This window comes from Haliaeetus leucocephalus, unplaced genomic scaffold, assembly GCF_000737465.1.
Source record: "Haliaeetus leucocephalus isolate CR32 unplaced genomic scaffold, Haliaeetus_leucocephalus-4.0 Scaffold76, whole genome shotgun sequence".
Classification (NCBI taxonomy): Eukaryota; Metazoa; Chordata; class Aves; order Accipitriformes; family Accipitridae; genus Haliaeetus; species Haliaeetus leucocephalus.
The window spans coordinates 3,488,118-3,500,722 of record NW_010972512.1 but is presented as its reverse complement, the minus strand read 5'-3'; the positions used below and the strand labels follow the sequence as shown (position 1 = coordinate 3,500,722).

At 45.5% G+C, this 12,605-nt stretch overlaps 1 protein-coding gene across 1 annotated transcript in view; it reads left to right on the top strand.

Moving 5' to 3' along the window:
- Positions 1–3,453: 3,453 nt before the first annotated feature.
- TMCO1 (transmembrane and coiled-coil domains 1) overlaps positions 3,454–12,605 on the top strand; it is a 19,079-nt gene continuing 9,927 nt past the window's right edge. The window contains exons 1-4 of the mRNA XM_010581756.1: positions 3,454–3,613; positions 4,996–5,073; positions 8,548–8,607; positions 12,167–12,213. Coding sequence (XP_010580058.1) covers positions 3,544–3,613; positions 4,996–5,073; positions 8,548–8,607; positions 12,167–12,213 — 255 coding nt within the window. The 5' untranslated portion in view covers positions 3,454–3,543. The remainder of the gene's footprint in view (positions 3,614–4,995; positions 5,074–8,547; positions 8,608–12,166; positions 12,214–12,605) is intronic.

Sequence of the window (12,605 nt, the reverse complement as noted above, 5' to 3'; positions counted from 1 at the left end):
ATTTCTCTTACCCATGGGGATTGGAACAAAATGTTGCCAGCTCAAATTGCAACAAGGGCAATTCAGGATAGACATTCAGGGACATTTTCTCAGTGTGAGAATGGTTAAGGCCTGGAATAGGTTGTTTAGGGAGAGTAAGGACTCTCCATTCCTGAGGATTTAAAAAAAATGCACTAAGCAAGCTCCCGTATAAAAAGGTTTCAGTAAAGTTGATCCTGCGTTGGGGCAGGAGATGGCTTAAGCAACGCCTTAACCTTCCTCCTGCCCCTGTTCACAGGACCATAAGCTTCAGCAAGGTTTTTAACTTCCCACTTCAATACAGCGAAACAGGTGTGGAAATGTTTGCCGGATGGGTCCCATGTCCCAGCCCTCATCACGCAGGATGTGAGAAAGGATCTCCTTGGGAAGGCATGGCCCCTCTCTTCCCACCGCTCCCAATTCTCCTCCAGCCGTGCCCCCGCGGACTGCAGCTTGTGGCATTGGAGCATGGCACTGCGCACGGCCAGTGCCAGGGGAGGAAGTGCTATATGCGGACGAGAGCTTCCTGCGGGGATGAATTCCAGCGGATTCCCACGGCCTCATGCCAGTTTCCAAGCGCTGACTGTGGGCACGGCTCCTGCGCACACCGCCGGGCCCCAGCAGCTATTCACAGCTCTTCTTTCTTACCCCCACACCAACACACTCATATCTGAATGGCAAAACCCCCTCAGCGTGTTGTGACCTCCGGGTTATTTGCTTCTCAAGAGAGGCTCACTGCTGCCAGCCTCTCTGCTGCCCTGCTTGGAGGCAGATCAAAACCTCTGCTGTGCTGAAGCTGTTTTGGACTGTGCTGTTCGTCCACCTCAGGGCTGAGCATCTCTGCAGGATGCCCATTGTGGCATTTCATCGCCAGTTCCCCTTCTAAACCAGACGCTTGACACGTGGCAGGAGCAGACACACTTGTAGAGGGAAGGATAAGCAAATGCCTCTTGACGGGCCCTCGAGGAGTACGGGCTAAGGATATTCAGGGCTTATTTATACAGAACACAAGGAGAATTTGCAAAGATCAGATTAACGTCTCTTTCAAAACCAGGCCAGGGCTGTAAACTGGAAGTGAATTAAATCCAAGTCCCAGTTAGTTTTAGATGGCATCTTTCCTTAAAACTTATCTGAGAATTTTACACACTCTTCATCCTAGCTGCTGGTCACTAACATACCATGCAAAGCAACTTAATCTTTTGTTCAGTTTAAGCCTGGAGACTTCTGTATATGAAATGTGTTTGGACATGTCTCTCTCTAATCTGGTTTCAAGGTTACCTCTATAAATATTACCTCTGCTGTGTCTAGAATGTTTTTAGACTGCACTGGTCCCTAGCTCATGCATCCAGAGCTATGTATTATGCAAATGCTTCCCTTTTTCTTATATCTCAGGCTTGTTAGATCGACTCAAACTGCACCCAACTCTTCATCTGTCCTTTACATGTTGATCAAAGCACAGAATGCTGTTTTAAAAAGGAAATGCCATTGAGAGTAATATGCCTTCTGTTGTCTGAAAAAAACCTGCTGATAAGGATCCTGGTGTGATTCAAAATGACGGGATGAAATTACAAAGAGCCCTGAGCCCTACCTCCAGCTCAAAGCACAGACACTAGAGGGGAAAGAGGTTCATGTCATTGACCATCTCCTCCTAGCTTGGCGTCTGCCGCACAAGCGTTCTGTGAAAGACCATGTTCAGTATTGATAACCGATATCGTGGGAATTGTTTCCCATATCGGTATCAGAGAAACTATTTCCAAATATTGCCTTGATTGATACTGATACATCTCACAGCCAGTAAAGCCAGGCAGCTCTACAGAGAGGGAGAGAGGGTGGAGGGCAGCATATAGCACAACCAAGTGCATGAGGTGGCACACAGCAGGGCATAAAATATTATCATGGGTCCTGCCACATCATCAGCTCTTAATATCTCCCTGCTGCTCACCCTAAACTGAAATATCCATCCTTAATTTCATGCCTGTCTCCCTGGTGGCTCTCACTCCCATTGGACTCCCGTTGCTTACTGCCAGGTTCTACTCTCAGTTCTCCCCCAACGCTGCAGAAAGCTCCCTGTGCCTGGAGGCAACGCTGGAACCTTCCTCGGGGCACAGAGGGTCCTTCGCTGCAACTTTCAGTAATGCCTGACTCATTGCACAGTCACCTGCACGCATGTGGCTTTCATGTTTCCTTGTATGCAAATGTCACCAGGCTCCGGAGGATTTGTTTGCTGTCTAATCTCACACCCTCACTTATTACTTGCGCTGCTTTCTCTGAACTATGGTTTTGTCCCCGTCTTTCTGAGTGGAGCATTTAAGGGTGATGGTGGGGCTTTTTACGTTCCTTATTTTTCACTCAGCTCTGCGCATGTAATCCCACAGGGCATCGCTCTTCACTGATGGCAGACTCCTCTGTTCCGCAAGGACAGGCGCAAACCTGCCCTTCCCTGCCTGCCCTGTTTCCTTTTCTGTATTTCTGCTTTCTAGGTCTCCTTACCCCATTACAACTTGTGGATTTGGTCTAGTTCTGTTGCTCCAGGTGTAACTGCGGGAGCCTCAATAAAAGTCAATTAGTCTCTCTGCTAAATCCTTGCCATTATTTCACTGTCCTCGTTAGCGTTCCTTCTTAGTCCCATCCCATCTGCGAATATTTTACGCACGCGCAGCAATGTACAATTTACTTCCCTGCTTCCAGCCCTCTGAATCACTGAACGCAGTACTCCGCTGCTGGCCATATGAGGAGCGCATGGGCCCACAACACATCCTGGTAAAGGGCAGGCAACAGTATTTATAAATATTTGACCCCAGAAAACGCCGCCTGCTGCTACACACTAACAGGACATTCATGCCATTGGCAAATTAACCCAGGGCACAATTTTAGAAACCAGGAAGGCTGCTCCAAGCCAACCCCTTCGTGACCGTGAGGGGTATGGCCAACAAAAGCAAGCGCCTCGTGCGTCTTCCCCCGGAAAGGGCCTCAGAGCGACTCACGAGGGAGCCGTGCGGGGCCCCACGGCCCAGCAAGACGCGGGGAGAGTGGTGCAGGCAGCAGGAACCCCACTGCAGGCCCTGCGCAAGGCCTGGGCACCCCCAGGCCCAGGTGTGAGGGACTCGGGGGTGCTGGGGCAGGAGGACGGCCCCTCCGGCCGCAGGGAAAGCGTCTGGTCCCGGTCCTCAAAGAGCGCCGTACCCGCAGACCCCCGCCGCCATGACAGGCTGCACGGCGGCACCAGGCCACGCTACCCCAGGCCAGCGGGAGGGAGTGGGCCCCGCCGCCAGCATTGACAGCTGCCTCGCCCAATCAGAGCGGCGCCTCCTCGCGCTTTCCCCGCCCCTCGCTCTTCCCGCGGTTTCTGTCCCAGAGCCGCGTCGATTGGCTGGCGTCGTCTCCCGGAAGCGTGGGTGCTCGCTTCCGGCCGTTGCTAGGCGACGTGACCCTCCGGTAGCTTCCGGGTGGCGGGGTCTATTTCCGGGAGCGCGGCGGCGTTACCGGGGGAGGTGTGTGGGGGTGGGTGGCGGTGGCGGCATCACCATGAGCACTATGTTCGCCGATACCCTCCTCATCGTCTTCATCTCCGTGTGCACCGCGCTGCTGGCCGAGGGTGAGTGCCGGGCGGGTTGCGGCGTCCCCGCCTCAGCGGGCCGGTGGGGCCTGTCCCGGCTGGGCTCTGGCGGAGTGGGGAGGCCTTGGGGCCTCCGCGGGGAGGGCCCGGGGTGACCGGGAGGGGGCTGGCAGGAGGCTGCTCCTCGCCTGTGCCGCGTCGCCCCTGAAGGCTGGGGGGTGAGCTTGAGTAACAGCAGTGAATAACTCTTGAGCAAAACTGGCCTATGATGCAAAGTGGTGGGGATTGGGTTTGTTTCCTCAAGAAAGAGGAAGGCTATGGGAGGATGGGCTAACAGTTTTCAGTGTGCCTGAAAGAGGACACTGGTGGCTTTCTGTAGCTGTTGGGAGAAAGATGTGAGGAAATCGCCAGAACTCACAATGATGATGACTTGGGCTGCTTGAAAAGGCTTTTTAAATGATAGGGTGTTGAAATGGGTGCAGCTTTTTAAGGATGGGTTGGATAGATGCCTTTTAGGGTAGTCAAAGTAATAGGCTGCTCCCTGTTCCTGGCACTGCACTATATCCCCAAATCTCCATCATCCCAGAGCTGCAAGACGCTGTCTTTGGGCATTCAAGATCAGGGAGAGTCCCAGGTACAGTATGATATTTGCTTTTTAGGAGCCCTACTTCATTGCATTTGGGGTTAGATGGTGTACACATCCGTTGCCTTTCACAGCATAAAGCTGTGTTGACCTCAGAAGCATCTACAGAGTTCCCTTCTCTGCAGCTGGTGATCCCTGGGACTCAGCAGCACAGCCCTGTTGTCAAGCCAAAACAAAAAAAAAAGGTCCAAAAGCTTTGTGTAGGAGCTCAGATTAAACTGTTAAGAAACCACTGGTTCTGCATTTGTGGCACAACTCGTTTTGATCATGTTTGAGTGCAAGGATTTAGACGGGAGAATCTCTTGAGGTCTCTTCTAGCTTAATATCTCTATTTGCCTTTTCAAAATGTGCTACTGCTAATGGGCAGGTCCTGGTAGGAGCGGGAGTTATTCCTCGGGCCTTAATTAGGTTCTATGAAGATGCAGAACACAAAGATGTTTATTGCTTTAATCAGCTTCTGGTTTTAAGGTGAGCAACAGCTGGTAAATATGAGCATGAAGGAACTGACTGAGTCCCACAAAACAACAGTGCTCAGTGAGATAGCTGGTAACTTCTAAAGACCTTTATTTTGTAGGCACCATTGCTACATGGAACTTGAGAAGGGGATTTGAAGGAAAGTGATGATACAGCTTGCTGGTGCTTTATGGTGCCTTTGCCATATTATTATGTGCTTTTGTAGACATGACGTGTATTTTTTGCATATGTATTTGCTAATTCATATCCCTATTATTGCAAGAGGTCTCTACTTATCTAGTTACTTGCTGAGTATTTGTTTCAGGCATAACTTGGGTGCTGGTATACCGAACAGACAAATACAAGAGATTAAAGGCTGAAGTGGAAAAACAGAGCAAGAAACGTAAGTACTTTTCAGATATTAGATAATGTGTCTTGCTGCTCCTGTTACATCCTGCTTTAGCAGATGTCAAATTGAATAGTCTGTGCTCTGAGAAATTCCTGCTGCCTTTTCTGCTGAGGGAGAGAATGTTATTCAGCTTGGATTTCATAGGAGCCTAATTTTACAAGTTACACAAATTTGTACTGAGGGGACTTATTTCTGTCTTTAATTCTTGCCTTTTGCTGGAGGGAAAGTTGGTACAAAAACTTGTTGTGTTGTCTGAATTGCCCCTGCTCTTAATGGAGGACAGGAGAGAGTAAGAGATCAGTACTGGCATATTTTTTCTGAACATGAGTAGCCAGTCTCTGTAGATTCCTTTAGGTGCCTGAAGTAAGTTGAAAGATGCAGTTTCTGCTTTTCAAGGGCAGTGGAGAATTTGAGGTCTGCAGTAAGAAAGAACTAGGGTTGAATAATGAATACTGTGAGAGGAAAGCATTAGATGTAAGGAGTAAAAGTGATGAATAATGGTGGGGGATGAGTAAAGACAAAGTCATGATAGAAAAGTCTGAGCTATTAGCTGATATAAAAATAAATTATACTAGTGTAAACTGGAAACAAATAGAATTGATTAGGAAAAAAAGTCCCAGGTTACTTCCACAGAGATGAGATCTGCGAGGCCTGGGAGGTGTTGAACAAAGGATGAGGGAGGAAAGGAAAAGAGGGCTGAGGGTGAGCAGTCAGAAGGTATGCATCAGATGTTAAGAGGAATGGTAAACAGGAGGGTCTGGGCCTGGAGTGTTTCAATGGACCTGTCTGTATTGGAAGCCAAGGAGCAGAGGAGAAATTCAGCTGATCTTTCAAACTCAATTGTATGTACCCTACACAAGTTGCAGCAGTAAGAGACAGCACACAACTGGGGCCAAACGTGAGCTGGCTTTACCTTAAAAATATTTCACCATGATGTCAGCGCTCTTAGTGTGTGAAACAACAATATTATCAAAGTGTGCTCTTTTCAGTCTAGCTTATGCCAGCCTTCCCCTGGGCAAAATAAACTGAAGAGTTGAAGTATAGTCATGCTTGTGTCACAGCTCATAAATTACGGGCTTTTGTCATCACAGCAGAATCAGATGGGGGATTGCATCTCTGCCTGCCTGACTTTAATCCCACTTGGCTGACAAAAATGTGTAGGGTAGAATTAGTCCCAGAAGAGCAAGTTAGGGAAGTAGTTGGAACCCAGCTGGAAAATTAGAGTTAATGTCCTAGTATGTTTTTGCTGTGGAGCTCTGAGAGCAGTTAGCAGGGTTTAATCTCTGGGGCTTAATGATTGCTGTAAAAGTTTAATGCTGTTTGTTTTTATAGCTCTCCTCGTACCTAGGCTATAATCTGTGAAGGGAAAGATGTGAAGTTCATGCATCTCAGTTAGTTTCTAACCTCCTTGTTTGATTCCCCACCCCCAACAAAAAAAAGTAAAACAGAATAAGGAATCACTAAAAATTCAGCTTTGATTTTTGTTTTGTTGTGGGGTGGGGTTCCCCCCCCCTCCTGTGCTAAGGACAGCTGGCTGACCTGATGGCTCACAGAAAACTTGCAAAGTAGACCACTTGAGCCACACCGTTCAACTATTATCTAACACATCTGAAACAGGAAAAAACACATTTGAGATATTTAAGGTCTCCCATGAGAGTCCTAGCGATCCTTAGGATTTGTAAAAACAAATGGGCCAAGTAGTGTGCTTGAGCTGACACTGTTACTCACAGTCCTTAGTTTCATCTCTTCCTGTCCTCTTGTTTCTATTGAGAGGCACAGCATTGTCCAGGACTGCTGCAGAGATTGTAGTAAGTGTTCTGGGGTAAGTGTAGTGGTAAATTTGGAAGGCTGAAGGCTATCTCTAGAATTGCTGCTGTTTTGTTGTGCATGTTCCCACGGACAGGCTTGCTAGACTGCCTGACAGTTGTTTGTTCTGCTCAAACCGTAAGGGAATTAGGGCTGTAGAGTTCTTGCTGTTGGCATAAGGCTCAATAGCTCTGTCTAGAGTGAAGCTATGGTTTGGAGGAGCCATCTTGTTAGGGCTGAGAGCAATAGGTAGGCCTGAGAGTCAGTGTTCTCCAGTTGGGTTTAGAGTTGGGGGCCATGGGGCTATGTGGACTACAGTTGGGATGGATTGATCGGGATCCCCCAGCTGGATTTGGCAAAAGGAAGGTTATGGAGAGAGCATTCTGTGAGCACTGGGTGTGTTGTGTCATCTGGCACCTCTCTCCAGCATTCCCTCTGAGCAGACTTTCATGTTTTTTCCCCTTATACTAGCCTGCTCATCAGAGATATGCTTGTTCTTTGGGAAAAACAATTGTGTCTTACTGCATTGCCATGGAAGAGATTATGTTTCGGTATCTTGTCTGGGCTAGTGTGGTTTTCTCAGCAGTTGTGACTGACTTGCGTGTCACAGGCATTTCAGAAGGCAGCACTACAAATCCTTGTGTGACTTGGAAGGTTGGCTGTCTTTATTTCACCTGTGCTTTGAAAGCAAGGCTAGAAGATCTGTGCTGAGGTAGTACTTCATGTGGGAGAGGAATCCTAATGCTCGTGTCTCTAAGCTGATTCTGTGAGCTAACAAGGAGCCAAGTCTATTTGTTGGTAGAGTAGATATGCTACAGATACGTAGAGTTTAGAGTAAAAAAAGGCTGCTATCTGTTGTTAGACCCTAGTCATGCTTTATCATCCTCACTTCTCGTAGTACTCTTGTTATACGTCTTCAATTAAGATGTCTCTTACTTCTGGAAAAGCTGCTCTTGCTGTCAGCAGAAGAGTGTTTTCAGATGAGCAGCCCATTTACTGTGTTATAAGTTCACTATGCTGGCTTTATATTAGCTTTTTTTGCTACAGTGGTAGTTGTTTGCAGATGCTTGGTGAGTGTCTGATTTGGGGTTTTAGTAACTTTGAACTTAGGCTCCTACTTTAAAATATTGGAAATGCTTCAGTACTAATTAATTGAAGAATGGAGAGGCTGTAGCTGACTGCTTGGACAGCATTTCCCCTGAGAATGCCTGCCTGTGAAGAAGGGATGTATGAGAACACAAGCTTTCCCTGTATTCTGCTTCCCACTGCAGATAATCGGGAGCAGAGCTTGCCACAAAGCTCTTTTCATTACACTTGCTGAATCAAAAGTACTGTCTAGTACTAATGACAAATCAGCAAGGGTCATTTGAGCCAAAATTGTCCCCAGACTGCTCAGTTAACAATGTAATGGGCTCTTGACAGACTTTAAAATTAACCCTTTAAATATTCTGATATCCAGGGTTTTGACATTTTTTTTAAGTGTTTGGTGGAGTCAGCCTTGGTGGTTTATAACTTGTAGATTCTGAATACATTCTTAGTCATACCTGGTTCCTTTTGTGCCCCTGTTCTCTAAAGGAATAAAATGCTTTGTTTGGTGTGTGGAAAAGGTGTGGTGGTATCCCTATGCAGAAATAATGGAATATCTTTCTTTTCGCTTGGCAGTGGAAAAGAAGAAAGAAACAATAACTGAATCAGCAGGCCGACAGCAGAAAAAGAAAATAGGTAAGACTGGGAGAGGACTGCGGTGCCCTAAGAATGGGGGAAAGTTGAGAAACTTGTGGAAGTGATTATCCTTTCCTTCTGTTCAAAACTATTCATTTAAAGTGGTACTAGAGCTGATTCCTGGCCTGATGACTGGAATGTGAACACTTCTGCCTTACTCTTCCAAGACAGGAGACATCTAGCTTCCTGATGGTTTTAGTCAAATGCAGAGAAGGGCAGCATCACTGAGAGGAGCAGCACTTCTTGCTGAACTGGTTGCCTTTCTCTCCAATTTGAGCTTTTATATCCATGACTGTTATTAACTTCTGTTGTCAAAGCTGCAGTGCACTGTCAGCTTGCAACACCTATATGACTGTATGATTGTGATTTTTCATCATACGGTTTTCTCCTAATTTGAACACTTCAGAGCTGAAAGTGTTTGCATGTTAACTGTGCTTGGGTTTATTTCAAGTTTGATAAATTAGTTTTGCTTGTAAGTAGTGTTTTATTTTTCCATTCTTTTTCGTTGTCAATCAGCTTAAGTCTGGGTAAAGGTAACTCTTTAACTACTGAACTATGTTAAGAACAATGTGGTAGATGTTTAATGGACATGAGCTTTAGAAAGTTCTGTTATCTGCAGGACTCTAAAACGTGCAGCAAAGCTCAGCTGAATTATTACAGAAATCATGGCAGGAACACTTCTGAGAGCTCCTGGGAGTTGGTTTCCTCATTCCTCTGTAACACCAGGTAGCTGGATTAGTCATTTGATCTGTATAAAGCTTGGGAATAATTATAAACATATCTTCAAAGAGTTCTTCCTAGGTATAAAACCTGTTATCTCCAGACTCTTGAAGGGACAGGAGCCAAAATTATTATTCTTGTGCATTTTCAGTTCTTAATCTTGAATAATCCATGCATGGGATGAATACTACTTGGTGGATAAGACAACTTTTTAATGTTACATGCTGTTGTTACATGTGGTCACTTTTTAATGTGTGGCAGTGACTTTTCTGCAGGGCACCATCCAAGCTAAGTTCCTAGTAGAGAATATTTTACTTGTGCTTGGACTAAACTAATAAACAGTAGAATCTGAGGAATTCAGATGCTCCACCAATTTTTTTATACACTGAAATAATCTTGTTTTGCAAATTTAAAACAAAGCACAAAGGGACTAAGAACAGAACTTAGGAAATGACCACTGATTTTGTTTGCTGTGATGCTTGCTGGCCAAGCCTAAGATACTGAGACAGATTTTTTTTTTTTTGCAAGTGCTGCATAACTTAAGTGTCTCATTTGTTTTCAGGCAAAGAGGCAAAGCTGAATTCTTAGTGTTTCTGAAAAATCAGTCCCTAAATGTCAAGCTGGACGTCCAGAAAATGACTCACAGCTGCTAGCTGCTTTTGAAATCTGATCCCAGTAACTTGCGGGATATCAAATCATTCTGTAAGATGTAGCATTGTTGTAACAGCAAACTTACTTGTGCTGGAGTTCCTTTAAATACTACCTTTCTAGTTTAAAAAAAAAAAAAAAAAAGCTGAGGCATTACAGATAAGTCACAGGTGTGGTACAGACCTGCCTCAGCTGCCATCTGTTTTGTGCACAGAGAAGGCAGAAGGTGTTTGTGTGATATTACTTGGTTACGTAAGGGATGAATCATGCATATGCACAAGCAGATAGGGTGAAAGTTGCATGGGAAGGCTTAATTTGGTGTTTCCTACTTATCAAACTTTTTAAGTGTAAAGTGAACCAACTTCAGTCACATTGTGTCTGAATCACCTTTCACACTGCTGGAACAGGACACCTTTAACATCATGATGCAGCCTTCTGTCACTTCAGCTTAAGGAGTGCATTTGTTATCTTAAACTTTGCTACTGCTTTCTGCGTCCATGTGCCCCTAGAAGAAAAGACAGTGATGTTCCTAGGACTCCCATGAGTGCTGGGTAGACAGCAAAACAAAATCAAACAAAAAACAAAACACCAGTGCTGGCAAATAATATTGCTGTATACCTGTATCCTTGTGGTTTGTGTTCCAATTAGCAGAATAAGAAGATTTTTGGACTACAGGGTGCTGCTTGTTGACCCAGTTCTCTTTCTCTGTGCCTCTACCCAGCTGTATAGCAAAGTACTTAAATGCTGCTTATGATGACTTGGACAGGAACAGAACATTTATGTAAGGCGGTAGGACACCCAGAGCCTGTTTGTTTGAATTTGTAGAAATGGGTGAGAAACAGGTCAGGTCTATCAGGGGATCAGGGCTGTATTCTTTATCCCTATGTAACCTTTAACCCATCTAAATAGATGGTTAGTTATGCAGCAGAGGGAAAAAACAAGTATTTGTGCCAAATGTGATTCCTAAAGAGCTGGCCTGTGGTTGCTCAAATGTCCCAGAACAAAATTCTCCACCTGGGTCAGGAAGCAGGTGTCTGGAAAGTTCCTGCCAGAGGGGATGGCTTGTAGTTAGGAGCAATTGAAAATTGCAGTGAGGATTCTAAGAAATTGGATAGAGGCATTGCTATTGCTTTTCATAACACTTACTGTGAGTCCCTGTATTTAGCAGGGGCTTGAAAGATAACTGTTGAGCTTCTGTGCCATGGGCCTCTTGTACTGAAACTCCAGCAGAGATCCGCTGGACAACTCATGTGCTGGATAGCCCCTGACAGATCTTTTGCATCCCCCCCTCTCTTCACTCACGCTGTTCTCTGGATATTTCTTCATCATCCACATCCTTACTTCAGCTAGGTGTTGCTTCCAAGCCCTGGCTGCCCCTCTGGATCCTCAGTCTGAGAGGAGCACAGTGGACAGGGGACGACAGGGACATGGGACAAGAAGGGTGACAAGTGGTGGATAATGCCGGAGGCCAGAGCAGTCCTCCAGTGAGGGGCATGGAAAATGCCCTCCCAGAAAACTGGGCGTCTTTGAAGTTTGTGATGACTTAAGGACAGACTAAATTTCCGAAGTAGTATTTTAAAATATTCTCTGCAAAGCATAGTAATACACACATTACTGAAATTAATGTAGAAAGCATCTTTCGTCTTTGGAGAATCTTTCAGGTGTAACAAGGGTCCAAAAGTCATTACTAAGACCATCAGGATCTTAGCCTTGCTGAGGTGCAGCTCCCAGCTCTGTGTACAGTTTCAGAGTCCTGACACCTCCAAAATAAAATCCTTATATAATGTATTTGTAATGGTGAGCCTGGTGTGCAGCAAATTGAGACTGCTCTCTTTCGGAAGTGTGATATAGAGGCACTGTCTTTGTTTTCTGGCAACATTGCTCATGCTACTGTGTCAGTTGGTTGAGTTAGCAAATTTGGGATTCTGTGCATTTCTTTCAAAAGTGCTGAATGTGTGATTCTAGCCTCCTCCTCTTTTGTGCCTGCTTTGCTGCATGTTGCTGTGATGGAGAAGCAGTTGGCTATGTACAGTTTTTCACTTTATACTGTCTGGCATAGAGAGCTGGAGTTGGTTTTGGAAGTGTTATTTGTTTGGAGAGCCAAGAAGGTTAAGTCTTCCTGGAAATGAAAACACTGTGGTTTCTAGGTTGTTATAACTGATTATAACTGTTGTTGTTTTTGTCTTTCCAGAGAGACAAGAAGAGAAACTGAAGAATAACAACAGGGACTTGTCAATGGTAAGAAAATTAAAGCCAGTTCCTGACTGCTGAAGATTTCAGTCAGACTTCCGACAGAAAGACTTTGTTCAATTGGCAGATACAGTGGTTTTTCTTCCTGACAGGTTCTTCTGGATTATCTCTCATAGCTACAGATTTTAGTATGAGCCACAGAGTTCTCCAGCAGTTACTGCCTCATCTCATGCCCAACCTTAGCTATTGTCATCTTTATAAGCCTCCCATGATGTTTTCAAAATAGAATTAATTTGTCTGACTTCCTCTTGTAAGTTCTGTCTTCATAATGATTGCCTGCTGATTTGGTTGTATAGGCTTAAGGAAAAAACTAACCTGTGGAAGGTAACAGGACAATTCTTGAGCACTACCCCCCCCCCCCCCCCCCCCCCCCCCCCCCC